Source organism: Drosophila novamexicana, unplaced genomic scaffold (genome assembly GCF_003285875.2).
Source record: "Drosophila novamexicana strain 15010-1031.04,08,12 unplaced genomic scaffold, DnovRS2.1 tig00000008-arrow-pilon, whole genome shotgun sequence".
NCBI classification, from domain to species: Eukaryota; Metazoa; Arthropoda; class Insecta; order Diptera; family Drosophilidae; genus Drosophila; species Drosophila novamexicana.
In genome coordinates, this window is record NW_020824765.1 from 386,249 (window position 1) to 408,545 (window position 22,297).

The 22,297-nt window shown below is 40.7% G+C and overlaps 1 protein-coding gene across 5 annotated transcripts; it reads right to left on the reverse strand.

Moving 5' to 3' along the window:
* Window positions 1–51: 51 nt before the first annotated feature.
* Window positions 52–20,576, reverse strand: LOC115771172 (KN motif and ankyrin repeat domain-containing protein 1). 5 transcript variants are annotated; one of them, XM_030716757.1, is made up of 11 exons: window positions 20,138–20,576; window positions 17,697–17,740; window positions 12,546–12,811; window positions 11,927–12,434; window positions 5,294–5,709; window positions 3,793–5,222; window positions 2,350–2,817; window positions 2,043–2,289; window positions 1,137–1,349; window positions 848–1,048; window positions 52–785 (listed from the first exon to the last, which is right to left on the reverse strand). In XM_030716757.1, exons 1-11 carry the CDS (start codon window positions 20,275–20,277, stop codon window positions 624–626), a joined length of 4,095 nt encoding a protein of 1,364 aa, XP_030572617.1. In that variant the 5' UTR covers window positions 20,278–20,576; the 3' UTR covers window positions 52–623. The 5 variants fall into 5 exon arrangements, with proteins under 5 accessions (XP_030572617.1, XP_030572633.1, XP_030572626.1 ...); XM_030716773.1 differs by lacking the exons at window positions 11,927–12,434; window positions 12,546–12,811; window positions 17,697–17,740; window positions 20,138–20,576 and adding an exon at window positions 7,634–8,114; XM_030716766.1 differs by lacking the exons at window positions 11,927–12,434; window positions 12,546–12,811; window positions 17,697–17,740; window positions 20,138–20,576 and adding an exon at window positions 7,184–7,316.
* Window positions 20,577–22,297: the final 1,721 nt, after the last annotated feature.

Here is a 22,297-nt window from a genome sequence, read left to right on the forward strand (position 1 = left end):
ATTGTAAGTAGCTCTGCAAAAATAATTTAATTACACATTAATTAATTGCTTTACATTTGTATTATTATTTTTGTTTACTTTTATTTTTGTTGTCGTTTTTTGCATTGTCGTTTGCTGATATGGTTGCTATATGGCTGCTACTCGGGTAGCACAGGCTAGTGCAGTATTTGTTTAGTGATAATGTAAGCAATTTCTTACGGGCTTTAAAGAAATATGTATGTTATTTTTAATTAAATGTAAGTTTTGTCAGTTTTACATTGGATTTTAGTAGCATAATTACGAAACTAAGCATTACTCATAATTTTTGCACAGGTTAATTGTTAAGTTGTGAGCTGTTTAGACTTTAAAATTAAATAGAGATTCAATTAAATACAATTTAAAAATAATATTTAAAAACTGCTTGTGCCTTCTGTTTTCCTTGTTAACTATTAGCTAAATTATTAACAATTGTTTTATTTTTATAGTTTAGCTGGACTGATATGGAATGCTTAAGCTGTTTTCCCTAGACAGCGCTACAAAATGCTTATTCAAATCTTACCACTAATGTTTGTTCGACAGTTTGGCCGCTAATACAGAATGGCTGCCCGGCAGCTGCGTCTTTCCCCCGAACTTCCACTTACGCTTCACTTTGGTGGCTTGGGGCGAGCGGTCAGGGGCAAGGACTTTCGTATGGGCTCCCCACGATTGGGCAGCTTACTGCGCAGCATCTGCTCGTGCACGTAGAGCAGCAGACCCACGTCGCGATGTCCGGCCTGCCAGGCGATTTTGAAGGCCGTGCTGCCATCCTGCAAAGGAGGAGAAAGAAATTTAATACTGTTGCAGGCCGAGGCCCAGATTTAATACTAACCACATCCTGGACCAGTGAATCGCAATCCTGTTGCGACAACAAGTGCTTAACAATGTCCACACGTCCATGCTCCGCGGCGCACATCAGCGCCGTGCTACCATCCTCATCCTGAATATTGATATCTGCGCCGGCATCGAGCAGCATGGCAACCATGTCACTATTACCATGCGACACAGCGAGCATCAATGCGGTCTGGCAATGCTGCAAGAGTGGGGCAGAGGATCAGTTCGGTTAGCAATTGATAAAGAGCAGCGCCCTGATTGACACTCTATGACGTGCCTTTACCTACCTTCTTTGCTCGTATGTTGACATCGGCCATCTGAAACAGTCGCTCCACGACCGTCCGATGCGCCGCTTGCTTCAGCTTGGCCAAAGAAACGAGCATGACGCATGTGTATCCAGCGTTATTCATTTGGTTTACGTTGCAAACCTTGGAATCTAGCAGTATGGATACGACGTCAAAGTTACCATGCGAGACAGCATAATGCATGGCCGTGTTGCCCTGTAAATATATAAAATAGAGGTCAAGCACTGAGTATTGAGAAGATGCAATAGCTATGTATATAGAGCATACATGGAATTAATCTCAACTAATTCCAAACTTAAAGAAGTTATATTTACAACGGAACCCGAAGAACGTTAAACGCTTTTTAAAAACTATTTTAAAGCCTTTTTTGAAGTTAATCTTAAAGCTCACAAAGAATTGTAAGAATTCATATCTGATATCATTTAGGTACTGACTTAAGAGAGATGTGCAGTTAGATGAAAAGTTATATCTACCACATACTCTTCATACTATCAAAAATGTACTTACAATAATTTCTTAAATATATTATATATTATATATTTATATATATTTAAGCTTAAAAGCTTTGCACTCGAAAAGATTTATATCCATTCTATTATCCATTCGAATTAAACTACTATAAATACAATTTCAACATGAATTATCTAAGCTTTTCGTAATATCAATTAATTTGACTTAACTTATTCCTTAAAGCTCAAAATCGTTATCACTTAAAAAGCTTAACAGCTTTTTATTTGAATTATTATTTGAATTTTAATTTTATCTCAACATTTCCCAATTAGCCTTAATACTCTCTCTTTATTACCTTCCTTGCAAAAGATTCATTACTTAGAATTCAGCTCAAATTTGTTTTAAAGCCTAAAAGCTTTGGCAACCTTATCAACTCACATTGCTATCGAAGAGGTTGACACAATACTCCAAAACTGGCACCGACAACGATTCAAAATAGTCCAAGTAATCCTCAACCTCATGCGGATTGGACGTAGCGGTGCTGGATATGCGGAACCAGTGCTCCCCAATGGTTGCCTTGGGCGTCTTGAGGCTGAACGATGTAAAGGGCCTGGAGCCCAATTTCTTGAGCAGCGAATCGTTGACGACTTTAAGTGCATCCTTCAGCTCCTTGGGCAATTCCGTTCTGTGGGTCAGCAGAAGATAATATTGATATCATTTGAAGATTTGGGATTCAAAAACTGACTTTTTTCTGGGCTCTGACGGTGCCTGAGCCAGCTGATGCAGCTGTGCCTTGGTTGGCGGACGCTCCTCTTTCGGACTTTCTTCCACGTCTGCCTGCCGCTCGATGACGGTCACCTGGGAGCCTTCGCTTTGACTAGACTTGAGCGGCGTGCTCGACTTTTTGCGTGCACCTTGTGATATCTCGCGCTCCACGTTGGAATCACTAGACACGGTTAGCGCTTGCTCCGGCGAGGCGGACTTGGTGCTGGTCGTCGTTGCCGAAGAGGTCATCAGTGGCGCTGGTGAGGCATCGCGGGACCAACTAATGCTAACCCGTTTCTCCTCGCGCACAATCAACTCATCGTCGCCAAGCTGGGTTAGATCTAGATCCTGAGACGTTGCAGTTGATTTGCTGGACGGCTGTTTGATAAAGCTCTGCGACTCCGGCGAGAGGTCGTGCGCCGCATTTGGCGGCTTTTCCTGCAGCGAGCTGTGGAATAATATTTAAATGGTCTCAGTCAGAAGATTCACCAATGTAAACTTTGCTCTGAAGGACGCACGTTAGCAACAGCGCTGAGCAGCCGCTGACCACCAGTGGGTAGCAGGTGAAGCTGCTCAGGCCGGAAAACATCGAGAACACCATGGAAAAACGAAAAGCCAAACAATAAACAAAAAAGTCGATAAACGAAGCGAAGCTGCAAACGCGCCAAAGCCAATATGAAAACTGAGCCTGAAGGTCAATGCGACCAGGCTGGCAGTCGCAGGCATTCGTACTCCGAATCGGAGTCGCGCGCTGAGCAGCTCCAATGCGCATGGCACATGACTTGCTGTGGGTTTGTGCCTCGGCTGAAAGCTTGCATCAGAAGCTACATATTTGTTGTGCTTTAAATAATTTCAACTAGCGCACAGTGGAACGAGAGAGAAATGAAAGCAAATTATTCAGTTACTACTAAAAATGTTACATTGAATTAATGTATTTGTAGTCATTCGTTATTCTAATTTGAGTTTCTTAATCGCGAGAGCCCGACTGGGAGATTCTCTGCAACCTTCTAAGCATACATACAGAAAATATTACTTATACGTATTGCCCGATCATTATGAAATTTTAATAGAATAAACATAGATTCAAAATGGATTTAAGTACCAAAGCCCAAGACTGTGCCTCGGAAATTTTGATGTTTTCCATATTATGGTGAAGGTGTTCAAAAAGATAACATTTTTGAGCTGTGCATAGGTACCTAGGAGGATTTACGTTCGAAATTGCAAGGCTCTTGCTCAAGCGTAAAAGGAGACTATTGTACATTGAAATATAAATGTAGAAGATTTTAGCATTTTAAATGACCTGGGCCCGGGACAGTAAAAAACTGAATTAACACAACAATAAAATAAACTTGAAAAAGATAATTACTTTACAAACACTGTTCGCTCGTTCCTCCACATATTTGAATAGTAACGTTCAACTCACCTCAAATTTATTTTTCCTTCCGCCTTCGGGCTCTTTGTTGTCGATGGCGTTCCTGTGGCAGTTGGTAGCGTATAAGTATTTTGTCTCTGGAACTGCCTGCGCACTGGACTGGGACTAGTGAGATGCTTGGGGCGCGGAATGCGCGAATCTGCCGAGGCAGAGCGCCTAACCGTGGGAGCAGGCGTGGAAGCCGCAGCCGGAGTTGCCGGAGCAACCGGAGCAGCGGGCGTCAGCTCAATGGTGTCCGCCTTTGAAAAATCCTTGGCCAGCACGCGGATAGCCTCTTTGCAGGAATCACAGTAATTGGCCGCACAGGCAATCGAGATGTGCGGCTTGACAATGTCGCCGCAGCCAACGTCCCGTTTGTGCACCTGATCCGTGTTGCAAGCTGAGTGGGTAGTGCTCCGCTCTGGCTTAGGCAACGGCGCCGGCTCGGTGTTGCTGCCTGCGTGGCGTATAGATGGGCGTGTCTGTGGCGCCATCAGCTGCTCGGACTTGGTTGCGCTGCGTGAAAGACGCTGCAGTCCATTGGTATCCGTTTGGCGGCTTGTCGTTTCCACGTTACCGCACTGTGTTGCCACCTGTTGCTGCTCCGGCCTAACCTGAGCCCCCGTGGAACGCACAGTGGTCGTTGTTGTTTGGATCGACGCACTGTGCACCATTTTCATTGGGGTCTGGCAGGCAATGGTCTTGCGCTTGATCGCCAGCTGCTCATGCTCGCCCAGGCTGAAGGTGTTGCTGCGCCCCGGCAGCAGTGGCACGGGTTTTGGCTTCTCCAACGGCTCCTCTGTGCCACAGCTAACGCTGACGCTGCGCCGAACGATGGCACACTTTTCGCAGAGCACATCCGTGATGCGATGGTCGGAGCTGCCCACGCTGCGCACATCCGGATGGCAGTTGGTGAAGTTCTCCCTGGTAGTGGGCTTGGCACTGATGCTCACATTGTGCTTAAGCACCGGTCGCTCCGGCACCGTTTGATTGCCCATGTCGCGCTGCTCCCGCTGTGGCACATACATCTGAGTGCCCACTGAGATCAGCTGCCTGAGCCGCTGTTGCTTGCGATCGCTGAGCGCCTGTTCAATCTTCTGCTTCAGTTCCGGCTGCGAATAGAGCACCTCAGCTTGCTGCGTGCCCACATGCCGGACGCTTAGCTGGGAGCCCACGGCCACATCGCGTGTGGCATTCACTTTGCTGGCCGCCTGTGTGGCCACATCGCGTCTTATTATGCTGGGCGATATGGAGCTGCTGCGCATGCGCGCTCCCAGGCTCTCCAGCGAAACAGGACTGATGCGCTGCGGCGTAAACTGGACGGGCGAGGCGTTTTTGATGCCCGGACTTGGTGGCGAGGGCGTCTGCCGTTGACCACGCAGCAGCTCCTCATTGCGGCGCTGCAGGCGCTGCTTCTCAGAGCGCAAAGAGCTGAGTTCCAGCTGAGAAGAGAGGACAGAAGCATGTACATTTGTATGTGACTCAAGTATTGCATTGCAATCAATTTACTCACCTCCATATCGGGTATGACCTTGACCTGCTCCTCTAGATCCTTGAGACGTTTGAGGCTGAGCGCCATTTGTTCACGTATCTTGCACAGCGCTTGTGCATCGGCTGTGGTCTGTCCGGCTTCCGAACTGGCCGGCGACTGCAGAGGGCTTCCCGTGTCATGGCCATTCGCCTGCTCTGCCTTGGGCGTGGCTGTCAAATGATGGCGCCGTGGCGGCGGCGGTGGCGGCGTCGCCTTGGCCTGCTCCAGCTGCTCTACCGGCGACTTGGCATTGGCCGCCACCGTGGCCTGCACATAGCTCTCGTAGTGCACCTCGGCGGGACTGGGACTAGGTCGTTGCTGCAAGGGCAGCGTGTTCGAGCGCTGAAAGAGCCGCGGCGTGCTCGACCGCGGTGAGCGATTGCCCGCCATGCAGGAGTCTACATATAGAAAAGATAAAGTCAGCTTTAGATAATGGTTGGCATTTAACTACTCTCTCTATCTTTAGTTACTTGCTCTGTCAATAGTTTTGCTCAAAACAATTTTAATTTGCAGACTTGCCATAGACGCATGCAGTTTACTACTGACAACATTTTAGCCCAACCAAATGCCATAATATAATATAATATTAGTGATAAAATATAATAGATGATATACAAACTATGCAAACTGTGCCACAGTCCGCATAATTTGCCAAACAAAAACAGCCACAAAATTAAAAAAAAAAAATACCAAAAAAAAAAGAAAAAACAAGTATACAAGACAAAAGACTAATGCTACAAGAGACCCGGGTCTCTGTCCCTTAAATGCGTTTGTGTCCGACTGCTGATAAGTCGGGGCGCCGACTGTCGCTATTATTATTCAATATTGATTTTACCTACATACAGACAATTTATTGCACTCATTTGTTTATAGTATAAGAGACAACGTATTTGCCCGACCCGAGCATTGCCCGAGCCGGTTTTTGCACTCAATTGCAATTCCAACTGATTGTATCCAATGCTAATCGATAAAGGAAAACCCAAATGTATCTTCTATCTGGCAACACATGCGGTCTCTTCCAGAGCGCTGGAAAAGTTTCTATCTTCCGTACTATCATTTCCAATTTATTTAGGATCGATATATTATCGATATCGAAGGCTTTCGGCACTGTGTTAATTAAATTTGTTGTCTATATGTTATTTAATTGAACTCTACGTATTGGCAGGATATCGACATGTTATCACTGTGTTCTCGATTTTAAATCGATTCTTATCGATATCCCATTAACGTTAATCGATTAGCAGCAAAAGAGTCCATTGCATTATTCAGAGAATTCAAATCAACCAACTTTGGCGATTTCGGAATCACGTAAATAAAAATTGACCAACTTTTTCGATTGCGTAAATGGGAATACGGCGTTGCAGTAATTCTCACTCTTAATAAACTAGAATTCGCAATGTGTGAACGCATAGTTTTTACACGCACTGTGTTTCGACAGTTGTTACTCATCGCCTTGCCGGCTGCCAAGTATTTTTATTTTCTCACTTTTTTACTGCCGCTGCTCCATTTGCTACTATTAGTTAATTTCTGTATGTATATAGCATACGGCAGCCTCCTGTGCACTGAACTTTAGGCAAAATAAAATGAAACTAGAAGAAAATAGCAAAAATAACCGAAACGATTTCTATTTTTTGTGTGCTGTCGGTGCCAAGTTGGCTGAGCTGTCGAGAAAGATGGTCAAGGCAACGTCGGGCTGGCCGAAGAGACGCAAGTCGCGTGTTTGGTAGCATTGACCGGGGCATAATTAATCAGTTTTTATGAGCCAGAAAATAAGCAAATATGAAAATTGAAAACACGCGTTGCCCCAGCTAATATTAGAGAAAATATATATTCCCAACCTGCTACCATGTGGCATTTGGCTAATTAACCTACAGTCATTCCACCAGCTTCGCAATGGATTTTGTCTGGGCTCCGGCTTCATTTTGATCTTTCGGTTGGTCTCCTTGTTGCGGCGCAGCGACAACGTGTCGCTGGCTGTGGCAAACATTGTTGTTGTCGATTGTTATTGGTTTTTAGTTTGTTAATAGCACAATTAACTGAACAATGCAACTACATAATTAAGAACACATTCAACGGTCAAGGCGGCAGCCATTGCAGTTGGCTAATGCGAATAAAATTGTATTTTTTTTAAGATTTTTTTAGGCTGTTATTTTTGCTGTGTTAATTAAAGCATTTGCTATATGAGTAATAAGCAATATTAATTTGATTTGCTTCGCCAGATATAAAGCAAACGTTTGCACACTCGAATCAAAAATCGATGCGAATAACGTCGCACATTATCTGCCACAGTGCGGCATAAAACTATACGCGCACTCAACTCACTCTGCATGAATTCATGTTTTATTCTCTTCAAAACTGTGAGCATTGGCATAACAAAGAAATATATATTAATTTTATTGATTTATATGCGTTTTAGCGTAGCTTCTTTTTTTTATATTATGCACTCCCACGAATTTTCGAATTTTGCCAATGCTGCCTTTTCTTTGATCTATTTTTGAATTTTTCTTTAACACGCGTGTCTTGTCTTCTTCTTAACGAATTCGCCATAAATTTAGAATTTATTTTTTGTAGTATCTAAAATAGTTATTTAAACACTCTGCATTTGGCTATTTCTAATATATTTACAGTTTTACATATAGAATATATGCCTATAATATCTCAAATTGGATTCGTTTTGTTTGTCGGCCGTTTGTCGATGTTCGCACTGTTTCGCATTTTTTTAGGCTCTAACATTTCTTTCGCTGGTTACTTGTTAATTTATATTCATATATTTTTATTGCAATTATTTCGTACATTCTAATTTAATTAATTATCGGACAACACTCGTTTTATAAATTTTTTTTTTAGATCATTTTCTTCGTTTAGATCATTTCGCTTATTGATTGCTTTTTATTTCGCTGCTAGACACATTTTTATGTTTTTCGTTCGAAAGTCGTCGACAAACTGCGTTGAGATGTTCGGGCTGCTGCCAGCCACGAAAAAAATCATTTAGCATGAGCTATTTTGTTATTATTCAACAGCTCTTGTGCCGAAACAGGACAACACAAAAAATTGTTATGTATTACTAACAAAAAAAGAAAAAAACAGCGGCAATTTATGTAAGTTATATGGGGAGCCAGAGAGAAGAGAGCACAGCGATAAGGTCGTCGCTCGCTCAGCAAATACAAATTAAACAATCTGAACAACAACAAAAAAAGGAAAAGTATAACAAATAGAGAAACTAGACAACAATTCGTAGATAAGCGAAATGCACATTATTAAATGATAATGAACAAAACCATTTTGTAATATATTTAGATTCATCGTGAGCTGACTCGAACCTGACCAGAGCTGGGCGAGTGCGCTTCAAGGTGGGTCTCTCTTTGGTTTGTACAATCGTTTTGCAAGCAAATATTAATAATCGTTGTTTAACTATTTCCATACTATAAAGTGTGTGTAATGTTTGTCTCGCATAGCCAGACTATGCTACACGAAAGACGCCCCCAAATTGTGAGTATTAATTTGAACAGCAATCGATCGATCAGTATAGATATGTTTGTCTAAGAGCTGCTGCTAATCGATCAATGCTTGGGTAATTTATTATAAGTTAAAAATAGCTTACCACATATACTAAATATAGTTCAAAAAATATAATTGAAGGTTAGTAAATGTATAGTTGGCGTTAAGTTAGACTGCCCTGAGCTGCCTAGGAAAAAGTTTCAGAACGTGAGATTAACAGCATCTAAATAGACTATATTAAGCTTTGCGTATTTTTTTAGAATAAGAGAGAAGCTAAAGAGAGCTAAAGAAATTATCCTAATGAATAATAGTTTGACAGGTTAGAAATATAATTAAGTTACAATTTAAACTGTAATCAAAATTATATTAGCCACATTAAATTGTTCTTTATATCTGGCGACTCGAAAATGCATTTAATATTTTTTAATATGTTAGTCTTAATATATATTTTGTATTCAATTAATATGGGAAAATTTATTAGAGCTAGTAAGAAGAAATATTTGAAAACTTCTGGAACAAATTTAAGTTAAGCGAGAAAGTAAAGATATCTTCGCAGAAGATTTAATACCCTAGTCGATATCGCCCTTTTGCAGATTTATAATAATAGTACAGCTGGAAAATGCTGAGTTTGTTGAAATATCTTTGAAAGCATAATATTTTGCGATCCTACAATTTCGATGTTGTCGATGTTGGTAAGAATTTTAATGCATTTGGGGTATAGTAAAACATTTACACGCCGAGTTGGGCTAAGATATTTTTATAAACAAACAAGTTTTTCATACAAGTACCTACTTTTAGATTGATCGGTATTATGGCAGCTATATGGTATAGGCAGTTAATGCTGATCATGATTATGTATCCCTTTCCCTTGACATGGGTGTAAGAATCATAACCCTACTTGCAATTAGCCCAATATTCAGCACAAATATTCAACTTTATTAGAAAAGATTAATATTTTTGATTCAAAAAAAAAAGAAGAGAAATAACATTAAGGAAAAATTAAAAAATCTATAAGTTTAAAGCAATCTATTGATAACAAATTTAGCTACTTGAATAAATATATAATCTGCGCCATCGGGATGAGTGAAAGAATGAATGTTATTAATACTAAAAGCGATAATTTTATTCCGACCCATTCCTCGTATAATACATCTTTGCTTGAGGTCAATTTGTATTTGGCGATAAAAGTTTTCAATTGTCTTAAATTGTCTGCCTACAACGGCGGCTGTCTAGACTTGCTTTTGGGCCACAAGGCCAAACAAAAATGATAATCTAAAAGCATTTGGCTATTGTTAGCTAGTTTCCTAGGCTCGTTTCTAAGGTCGACGTCAATTGTCAAAAGTGTTTTGGCAACCATATTTTGGCAATACGCATTAAATTGAAGGCAATTATAAGCCATTTATTACGTGCCTAAGCAAACACATATCAAATGTTGATGTATGTACATATCAATATATATGTACATATGTGCATACTTTAGTTATCATTAATCATTGTCAACTCTAGACTCCTGGCCCAGCTGAAGTGTTCGCTTGCAAAATGTGACTATTTGATTTGTTTATTTGGCTGAGTTTCTTGCATTGCTTTTTGCACACTTTATGGCAAATTTATGGCATAAACAAATACAAGAAAAACGGGCCAGCAGAAAAAAAAACAACAGCAACAACAACAACCACAACAACATTAGCAGCATTTGCATGCAAATTGAGCGCCAAATGCGCATTTCAAAATTGATTTAAGATACGAACGCCTGAAACGCCTTGAAGTTGACTGCCGCGCCGCTTGTAAACTCCAATTGAGTTTGAAATGCCAAAGATGCAAAGCGATTGTATCTATATTGGCGTAAAGTATCTGTATCTGCAGCTAACTCGACGGTTTATATGCAGCTTAATGTCTTTTGATTGGGCTGAGACACTTTTTTGGGTGGAGGTCCAAAATTGAATTATGCCTCGGCATTTCACGTCTCGTTTTTGGAGCTACATTTAAATATTGCTTTGATCTAACAGTTTGCGTGTCGAGTTGACAGCTTCATGCGTTATGTTGCATGCCAAACTCAAGTGTACAATGGGATGGAAATTCAAAAACACACAAGCTGTACTTAAATTACCAACAAGCATTAATAACTAATTTAACTGATTTCTTTTACTTTGAAATACTTTTGATCAGGCTCTTGCGATTACAGAAGATTACGCTATGAAAACTGACTAATAAATTCTTAATTATACATTATATATCGTGTTGAGTATATATTTGTAAATTCAAGAAGGATTCGTGTATTTTCTATTAAATAAAATATCTATTGAGCTCTATAAAACACAGCAATAAAACTTTATGTGACTGAAAATGATCGTTTTTATATCAGAAAATCGTTCGAGCATCATAAATCATGTGAATTCGATTTAATTACTTAACATTTTGCTGTCGCTCAAATACAATTTAAATTTATTAATAGTATTAAAGACTCTTTGTATGTGAAATAAAAAATATTTGATTTATTTAAATGTATATATTGCTTGTTGAGTAACAGCTTCATGAGTAATGTTGCTTTATATATAGGAGTACCATGGAACGAAGCATATTAAATTGCCAAAAAATATGAAAAAATATAAGGGACTCAATAATTAGGAGTGATTGGACTAGTATTTGAAATGTGCTCAATGTGTAAAATGTATAACTACTGTGTACTTCTTAAGGCCTTTAAATCAGAAACCAACGATTGAACTAAAATATAAATAAATCAAAGTCGTATTTAAAAGAGTATAATATTCAAAAGTAGTCTAAAGTGAGCTCTAAATTAATGTGCAACTACTGTTTGCTATATTTTCCAAATATATATATGTAATCAATTTAAAAAAAAACTATTTTCGTTCCATTGTACGGTATCTCAACAACTTCCAACAGTTGTTCAAAATTTTTCACACTTTCCTGCGTAAAAGTGTCACATGCGCGGCGGCGTCGCTAATTGCTGAGTGAAGCAAAGGCAAAAACGAAATAAAAGCAAAAGTATCTGCCAGATACAAATGAAGTAGTCTGCCGACTATGAATCATTCTGCAGCAAAGCAAGCCGTCAAGAGTATTTCCTCATCTATTTTGAGCACTCAAAAAACTGACACTCACCTGCGACATCAAAGTAACGATCCCATGTGCTCTGGCCCATCCGGCGCTCTTTGACCTCTTTGGAGCCGTAGCCGTTGTTGAGGCTCAGGCTGAGGCTCAGGCTGTTGTTGTTGCGATCCATGGAGTGGGCGCTGCCGTTGGTATAGCTATAGGCGCCTGCCTTGCGCCGCTTGGTCGAGGCGCGCTCCAGTGTTCGCTCGAAATCGCTGCAGACCTCGTCGAGCGCTTCGTGGAGGAAGGCACGTGTTTCCGGCGGACTGACGGCCGGGTTGGCATGACCATAGATATGGTTGCCCTGATACCTTGGCGGCTGGTAGATGCCCGCATCGCTCTCGATGCCGCCACGCAGCGAGGAGCAGGTGGAGGAGGCTGTGCCATAAGGCGACTCGGCGCGTGGTGCGAGGCTGTTGCTGTAACTGAAGCGTGGCACAGACGAGGAGCGCGGCCGACAGCAGGGCGATTGCCCGGCAGCGGGGCGTGGCGAATCCGGTTCGCTTTCATGTGCGGCCTGCGTAGAATAAACAGGTGACAAGTTAATCGTGTGCGAAGTGCGCGTCACTTTGATGTTGCCACAGATCAAAGGCCACGGATTTTTGAGTCCAAACAGATTTCGACTCACCTCTGTTAGCTTGGGTTGCACACGACTTTCCGCCTGCCAATCGCTGCCAAACAGACTCTCAAAGCCCAGCATAAACTCCATAGATTTGCGTGAACGTCGACGATCACGTCGCTGCAGCTCCTCCTCGCTCGGCTTGGCATTGGCCAGAGCCTCGCAGTAGCGCACAAAGTCCAGATCGATGTGGTATCCATACGGACAGCAGTTGCAGCTGCGCACGGAGCGGGTTAACGTGGAGCTGGGGGTGCCATTGCCCGGCACTTGATGAGCTGCAGAAGGACAGGGAGAGAGAAATTAGGAAGAGATTGAGATAAACGACCGGATGAGCATCAGAGAAAAATATGTATAATGTATCTTAAGTGCAGACAACGTATATCTAAATGTCACTATCAAGGTCACGTCTGTCTGAGTTCGTCTGCTTCTGATTCTTGGTATTGGCAACACACACATACACGCACACTTGCAGACCGCATCTTTGTATCTTTTATATATTTGTGGTTGCGTCTGGCTTAGCTTTTGTGTTTGGCAGCCATTTGGTAGTCTCTGAGCCACACCTGCCGCTGGCCTAAAACACGTTTCAGCTTTTTGGTAAATTGAGCAGCAGTCGCAGCAGCGCCCAAGCGCAGTTCTCAGAATGTATCCGTCGGTTAAATTTGTGTGATTTGCTGGCCATATTTATGTTTAATTGCGTCATATAATAACTAATTTTGCTTAATTAAGATAACGAACTATGCACGAGAGTCAAAAGCCATTTACAACCTTGAGTTGCCTTTTAAGTGCACCTCGTCCAAAGCAAAAATGTAGCTTATATGTATAAGATTCTAATTTCGTTTTAATTTGTTTGATATTTTCATCGTTTCAACTAATCAATAAGGAATTAAGCGAAATTTCTATTATTATCTACAGATTACAATCGAGAAGGGTTATACTTCGCTTAACTATCTTCTCATACCCTAGACTTGAACTTGGACCGGCATTCCTTTTGTCTAGTTACCCTACTAGCTTGGGCATCTCATTTACAGATTCTGAGAATTGTTTATTGATAAAAGTTGGTAGTAGAGATAAAAGCAGACCATCTATATTTGCATGTCGTATATTGAAAACATTTGATGAAATCAAGTATTGGCAGATTCTCTTTATGATATGTGAGATTGACTAGCAAATTTTTCCTGATATATTAAAAGCATTATAAAGCAAAGTCAAACCATCTTGAAAATAAAAACATAAAACAAAAATCAAATACTTTAGGTGGATAGAGATGAGCTGGTCAATATATTCCACAAGCTGTGCCTATGTCAGCTTTTTGTTTATGTTCAGCCTGCCTAAAAAATAGTGGTACCTTTCAAACTAAAATATTGAAAATTGGGATACCAGTTTCAATTAAAACAAACAGACTCAGCTCGCCTCACAGTACAATAATGTATATATGAAAATATATGCAATATGTGGTGGGAGAATCTTTCCCTCCTCAGTGGAGTTTAGTGCTACGACCCCATAACTCTTTTAGTAGAGAGCTATTCCTTTTCAGAGAAATTTAGTGTTAACCAAACTGTTTTAGTACAAACAACTCTTTTGGTACAAATCATTATCTATTCTCTAACAGCTTTCGCCCTCACAGCCACTCACTTGCGCCGCAAATTCTCTGCAGTATGCGCTGTGGTTTTCTTGCCGCATACCACTGCAACCACAGCAGAGCCAGCCACAACAAATTCCAAAGCATTTGTTATTGCCCTTGGTCCACTTAAGCTGAAATCGATAATCGAGAAACACGCGTAAGTAATTCCCAAGTCTCGCGCCGATGTGCTGACCATTTGAAACGCACGTTCGCAGCCCAACTGGATGGGCAAAGACTTAAAATTCTTGTTGAACTCATCATACGGCTAATTGGCGATAAGATAGGCAACTTTTGGAGCGCTTATCAGACGGCTAAACAGCGCCTAGTTAAGATTGCAGTAGCACGAAAGCTTTCAGTGTGTGTTTAGCGTCAGGTGGCGCCATCTATGTGTGAGTTACATTTAACTAAAATCATTTTCGGTTTCACTTTCAGCGCTCGGTTCATTCATAAAAGCGTGCAGCTCTTTTGCTGTGGGCGTGCCGTGGGCGTCGGCTGTGAAAGTGTTTGGCTGCACTACGCGGCGTATTCGTGCTGTGCTAACCAGGCCAATAAACCGCATATTGATGAGCTGCGGCTATGCCTGTTGCCGTCATTAGCAGCAGTCAGGGCCAGGGGCGTAGGCGTGGTGTTTTATTGACGCTGCTTGCCGGCTTAATTATTGTCGCTGTATTGGACACCAAACACCCAACACCCACACACACGCACATTCAATCACAGCTGTTTGTTCAGTTTGGCATGTGCTGTATTTGCTTTTGGCCGTTGCATTGTGGGCGTCCGAGAATGCGGTCTGCCTAATGTCGCCTAATTGGTGGCCAACAGCGGCTCGTCTGGCTGAGTGCTTGTCTATGTCTCGTCAGCCAACAGCGTGTTGGCTGTTTGAGCTTGCAAAACATAGTCTCAAGTTGATTGACTGCTGCAAATGCATGAGCAGCGAAGGGATTTTCATTCCAGCACGTGTAAATCAGTGTCTGCTATTAAAGCCAGTCCGCAAATGTATGAAAAGTGACACTTTTTAAATATCTAATATATTTCTAGCCTAACTATACAGATGCTCGCCTTATAGAATTGATTCGCATTTGACGGAGATTTTCACTTTGGCTTTCGCTTAGCTTTTATTTCCAAAGCAAAAAATACTTTGCTTAGCTCATCATCTCATAGCATATATACTACACTCAATTTTATAATATTTGCATATTCTATTAAAAACAACTTTAGAGTATATGCTAAAATAAAACTGATGTATAAAAAATAATAAATATGATAAATGATGTATATGATATGAAACTAAACTAAGCTTTCGATAGATCATAAAGTTATATAATCATATTTTAAAATAAAAAGCTTCGTTTATTTACTTTAAATAAGGTTTAGTTATATACAGAAGTAATAAATAATAGATTTTATTACAACGGTCCGAAACTATAAAGTTTCCGTTTAGAAGGGCACTACTTAGCTTCACATTTTTTAGAGAAATTATTGCAGCCAAGGTATATTATTGCGAGATGAGTTAGTTAACAGTCAGTAAGCACTTTTTTCTCGCTGCCCTTTCAGCTACGCATGGGAACGTGGACAACTTCATTTACACGAGTGCTGAGACCGCGCTCCATAAAAGGCGCCTATTTATTCGTACAATGACATAAATCGCGCACTCGACGCACATAAAAATTAAGAAATTAGCCCAGCGGACAGGCAACAAACTGAGTTGCAAGTAAAGGTAAATTACGAGCATGCCCCGACTCTGGCCAAGCACGTAGACAGACTCTGACTGTGAATTTCGATTCCAACTCGGACTCGAGCTCAGGATCGATTTTGCAGTCTTAATGGTGACAGCGCAACGTACTCCAGACAGACCCAAAATCCAAGCAATCCACATCATCATCATCATTGTCATCGTGGCCCGGTTGTAATGACTAAATTTTCTGTGTGGGCGGCTCTGGCGAAGACGAAGGCGCAGACGCTGCCCAGCATACAAAATGAAGCCGGCTTGTGAATGAATTTCGACGGACAGCCCAAAGACTTTATGGGGAGAAGCGAAAAACAAACTGAAATTAAAACTGGTTGTCCGACTAATACATATATAATACAACTTAGCCTCTTATGAAGGAACCCGGGCTGCCGTTGTGTCTGAGCCAGCTTCGGGTAGGCGGTTGTTGCAGCTGCAGCTAATGAAGCTAACGGTGCAACAGCAGCAAAAAAAAGAACACAACAACAAATTACCGTAAAGTGCAAAAACTTAATTATGCTAAACACGTGCAGTCGCTGTTCAATCTAATTGTATGCCACGACTCACATGCCAACTACTAGAAACTAAAACAAAACCTTCTTTGATCAATGGCTACACAGATTTATCTGGAAGGACCTTAGACTAAATGTCTCTGATAGAAAGTATGTTTGTTTACAATGTAAAATTCTCAACAGAAAATAAAATTAATCTATATTTCTGTTAATTTACTATGCATTAAATTTGTGTTGCCTCAAAATTCAAAAACTTAAGAAATATCCTCTTTCACCCATAGTGGGACCACTACAGAACTTCTCGAGCTTCCACAGTTACCAACTGTTATAGTAAAGTTAAGAAACTTTCAGATACTTAGTTAGTGTATCAGCTATTTTCGCTTAATTGCTGCAGTTGCCTTTTCCCAGTTTTCTTTCTGTCTGCTTTGATTTGCTTTAAAGTGCTCCCCACGGAACGACGCAGTGGGCCAATTTATGGTTTTTCCCTATGCATTTGATTACCCAATTAATGCACGGCCTTTTGTTGTTGTTGCTATTATTATTTTATTACGATTCGCCACGTGTCATAAATTTTATGCGTATACGTATTCAAAAATAAGAAGAAAATAAAAATATTGTGAACTGCGTGTGGCTAATGAGTCCAATTTGGCACAGACTTGGCTAGTGCCCAGTTGGCATTTACATCTCACGTTTAATTGACTCAATTAACGCCAGCAACAACTAGCCACGCCCACAACCAAAACTGTCAACTCATATCCGCTGTCATAATTTGGCAAAAACCAAACATGCATGCATATCAAATGCCTTTATCTATATCGATCTGAGCCACATATTTGAGCCGGTTTTTGGCTCTTTGGCTTTCGGGCTTAATTAAAAACCACATGTGCTTTTTCAGCCCCGAAATATTTGAAATTGCAATCATTGCCCAGGGTCGTAGGCGGTAAATGACGCGGCCAAAAGCAAAAGCCATTTGCATAGGGCTGACTACAACGTGTCCGCACAATGGAAAGTGCGTTGATTGCGGCAAATGCAACTGCAACTGCAACGACAACGGCAACGGCAACGGCAACGGCAACTGCAATTGTTGCCAATCTGAGAGCCGCTGCGGCAGTGACAAATTGGCGCAGACCAAAGACATTGCCTTATTGCCGGTGGGTGGGTGTCACCGACGCCGTCATCGCCACTCGAAGCTCTGTGCGGGCGTCAAGTTGACCCACATCCGATTCCGCAGAGTGGCACTCACGTGGGCTTAAGCCACGATCTTATAGCTAAATAAAAAACCTACGCCAAGCAGCACTACATACCATTTTCCTCAATGAAGGCGCGTTGACTTCGCAAGACGAGCGACCTGCAAGTGGAGAAAATAGAAAATTTGGTTAAAAAATTGCAAAACTTATTTAAATCGTTAAACAAATGCTTGAATAGCTACTGTTTAAATGAAAAATTCTTGTTATGCGAGTCACAATATAAACGAGTTGCTACTCTAGCTACTCGTGCTGCCAAACTGCTCACAAATTACTGGCCTGACAAGATGAGCAAGAGCTTTGAAATGTTTGCCAACATTCAGATGACTTGATAGAATGAATGAGTGAAGGATTTAAATAGGAAATGGATAAGAAAGAATCACAAAGGTCGCTTGAACCTCAGATGTATAACTAAGTGTATTCCAAATGCTGTCCTTGTTAAAAAAATGCATGTTGCATAACTCAACTAGACTCAGCAACTTCCCAAAAAAGAGAGCTAACAAAAATACCTAATGCTAAGACTTTGTCTATATATGTGCCATATATATATGTATATATATATTTCCAACACCACAATTTACCGATTTCTTGTCAATGTTGTTATTCCCTCTGCTCAGATGTAAAGACAAATTTATGTATAAGCATAATGATACGTGTATCATAATCATAAACACACATATTAATTTGGTCTGCGCTCCAAAAATAAGCGACGCCGTCGCTCGTTTCACATGGATGCAACTTGACAGACAGTGATGGGGAGGGGAATGGAGGGGGACGTTGATTATATGTGGGGGAGGTGGCGGGTCTGTGGCTCTGTCATGCATGCGATACGGAAAACCGCATAAATCAGTTGACGCATAAATTTTCATTTTACATAAATTTTGAAATCGAAAAAATAAACGCAACATGAAAAATATGGCAGCAAATCGCAAGACGGCTTTCAACATGATTTGTTTATTTTATTTTAAATCGGCAACATTGTTGTTCTGTTTTGGGCTGTTGCCGCAGCCGTAAGCGTGGAAAACATGACAAGCAATTAATTTAATAAGATATGAAAATGCACGGCCCGTCGACAGAGTTTTTCCCATCAGCGCCATTTTTGGGCTAATTGCATCAGGTTGACGAGGACTCGGCCAAACCGAAAACAAATTATAAATAATTGCAGCTTCCGCTGCAAATGCGAACAAACAAATGAAAATGAAAAATGCGGCACGCATGTACAATTTTCCAGGAAAACACACACATACATACATATTCTAAATGCCTGGCTACAGCGAAAGGGGGGAGCTAAGTTCACTAATGAGTGCAGCGCCTGAAAGTGAAATAGTCGCAGGGCCTTGTGCTTTATGGGATGGCAAACAGATTATTGTGGATTTTGTGGCACGCATAGTTTCAAAGATGTTTCAAAATACCGACGACAACAGCAGCAACAACAACAACATCAACAACAACAGCTACAACAGCAACAACAATGACAACAATGGGAACAAAAGGGGCCACAGGCAAAACTCAAAATGCTGACAGCTTGATATATTTTATTATAATTTTCCTGCCGCGCTGCCAGAAGCAAGTGTGGAACTAACTATACGAAAGTATCTTTGTATCTGTATCCGCGCACCTAAGTATCTACGCAACTGCACAGCGCATTTTTGCCGCATTCTATATAGCAGCTGTCTGTCCCTTGCCCAACACTGCATTGATTTATTTATAAATCAGATAGATAGCTTCTATTTGAACAGTTGTCAATGGCAAAACAAATATTTGGGCACGGCTTGTACGCGTTTTGTTAGCGTTTTACACGCGTTTTCTCAGGCCTGTGTAACTTTTAGCATACAGAAAATAGATGTTGACTGAGAGCTTTTAAATATTCCATAACACTTTCGAACAACAAAAACTAAGATGTGATTGAAATTGCTTCTTGGATAAAAAAAATATATTTAAATAAGTAAGTAGTGCTTTTCATTTAGATAATTTTCTTATTATTTTATTATTTCTTGCATTAGAAAAATATATTTTTTTTCTCTACATATTCCAGTTTATTGACTTTTTTAATTAGAAACACAATTTTATTTAAAAATTGTAATCATAAATATCTCACACAGCATTTACATATTTTTAACATTCACATATTTATTTTTAAAAGATTTTCAGATTTCTGAGAAATATATATAAGCAAATTCTTTTTTTTAACTTCTCGCATCATACTTTAAGCTGACTAACAAGTTTTCTATTATCATCTTTGCCCAATTAACTTAAGATTCTCTTTTATTTGATTTATATATAAACGCTTTGCTTTGTTTCCCATATTTTAGCACTTTAGCAGCTCGATTTTGAACTCGCACTCACACCTTTAACCCACCCCCATACAGCTATATCAAATGTATCTGGCGAGTGATCTTTAATCTTGGCAAACAGCGCCCAATTAATTTAGCTTTCCGGCCTTAACTTGGGCTTTATCGCAGTGGAGATCGCCGCGCAGTGCTGGGCTGGTTATCATTTACCTCCAAAAACGCTTAACGGCTTCCTGTTCCGTGGGCGTCAGGTGTGTTATCTTTTGGGCAAACTTTGACTCATCGTAGGAAAGCAAATCGCCGGGTAGACCACCGGCTCCGATACCAATACTGTCAAGACTCACACTCATGCTGCATACGAAATTTTGCGGATGACTATGTCGGCTGGCACTAGGCGCTGCCTAATTAATTGGCAATGCGCTATTTTTGGTACCAAATGGTAGAAATTCTAATTAATTAAATTTGATTGGCAACGAAACTTCACGCCATGGCGACACCGCAGCTCTCAGACTGAACTCGGGCAAGAGAAACACATTTCATTTGCTGCACTTTCGGCTGACTCAGCTCAGGCCACACTTCACTAAGCACGCGAAAACGAATCTTTTGTATTTTATTGTTTATTTAGTGATTTTAGTTGAACAGCACGTATACGTTCCGCGCTCGAAAATCGCTCGAATCGAACTGAAAGCCAACAGAGAAAAACTTTACGAGTTGCCGCTGAACTTTATGCCCTGTAAGCGTATGTGTTTGTGTTGTTGTGGCTGAGTGTGTGAATGCTACGATGTATTTGTCTTTTTTTTTATTTATTTTTTGTTTGTTGACGGCCACAAAAGAGTGGCAAGACAGAACTTTGTTAACCCGGACGAACAATATGAATTGATTTTTGTTCCTCTCTTATTTTTGCTTTTTGGCCAGCTCAAAGCACGGCTCAACCATTCAAGAGTTATCGATACGCTAATTAATAAATATAAGCAGCAGCAAACCAGTTCAACAGTTCGAAAGAGTCGGGCTTCGTAACCTGTTGAAACACCCAAACAAACGTCATGCCCGATAAGCGCTTACAGCTAGCCGAGTATCTATGAGAGCGTGTATCTTTCACACACACGTACGTGTATCTACTTGCGTATAGTACATTAGGAGCACCCATTTGAAATGCTAGATACAGAAGCGTCAATATGGTTAGTTCTTTGCGCCTTGAATGCCTATAAAATGATTGATGAAGCCAAAGGGTGTCGCCTGGCTGTCGCTTTAGAGGGGTGACCGGGGTCTGCTTTGATGTTGCAGCCAATGCAGAGTTCTTTTGCTGACCTGTGGCTAAACTTTGAATAACTATTTATTAGAAAATAATATTACAAAATAATTACGGGTTTTTTAATTTTTTATTAGCAGAGTCAGCATAAATATTCCCTCTAGATTTTTTATATTCTACAAGTTAATAAAGCTTCGAGAATCGAGTGCAGTCGCCCACTTTGTAAACAAAAAGCAAATGCAACAACCAAAAACAAACGATAGACGCCAACATCGTCCGGACCAAGCTCGACAGCAAAATACTGTTGTTGCCCCAAAAACAAACTAAAAAAAAAAAACGAGAAACAACGGCTATCTCGACACACCGAATAGCTTATACCCTTGCAGACACTTTCCTTACGGCTCTGCGAAGAATAGCTTGTAGGTGCTGAGTTTTGTGAAAATATCTTGGAAAGCAGTAATCTATATAATATCTATATAATATAGAAGTGCCATCTTGATAAGATTTAGCTCAATATATACATATGCTGATAGGATTTTGCATAAATTTCAGGAGCAAACCTGCAAAAGCCAGATTAGGTCAAGATATCTTGAAAGACAAAAATTGTTCTTTAACTTAATTTCGATCATTTCTATTTGTCTCTTATTGATAAGATTTTGCATCTATAGTTATTGCATGGTTAACTGAAGAAAAGCCACGTTAGGTCAAGAAATTTTGAAAAACACGAGAGTTTTCCACACACGAACCTACTTCTCAACCTATCTATAGCTATATGATTAAGTGGACCGATCCGGCTGGCTCCGTCATACGAGTTCAGTTTTAAGAATGTAGATTCAAATTTAGAGAAAAAACGAACAAACCGACATAGCCGACAAGACAAGACAAGACCGGCACCGTTCATGACAAAACTATAATACCCTCTACAAGTGTATATTACACGTATAAATAAACACATAGCTTGTCGCACACACACACAAACGCACATTGACTGCCTGCGATAAGATAACTCCTAAACACTTCAAATCATTACAGTGCGTCAAGCTGCATGTCATGCCGTCTGTCAGTGCATGCACTACAAGACCGCGTAGAAATAAGAAAATGGAGAGAACAATTGAAGTTTA

Coding starts and splice junctions, on each gene's coding strand:
- LOC115771172 (XM_030716757.1), bottom strand. CDS start 20,277: ATGAGTGTGAGTCTTGACAGTATTGGTATCGGAGCCGGTGGTCTACCC. Junction 2,818..3,792: donor GAAGGAAAAATAAATTTGAG/GTGAGTTGAACG, acceptor ATTATTCCACAG/CTCGCTGCAGGAAAAGCCGC. Junction 2,290..2,349: donor CCGTCAGAGCCCAGAAAAAA/GTCAGTTTTTGA, acceptor GCTGACCCACAG/AACGGAATTGCCCAAGGAGC.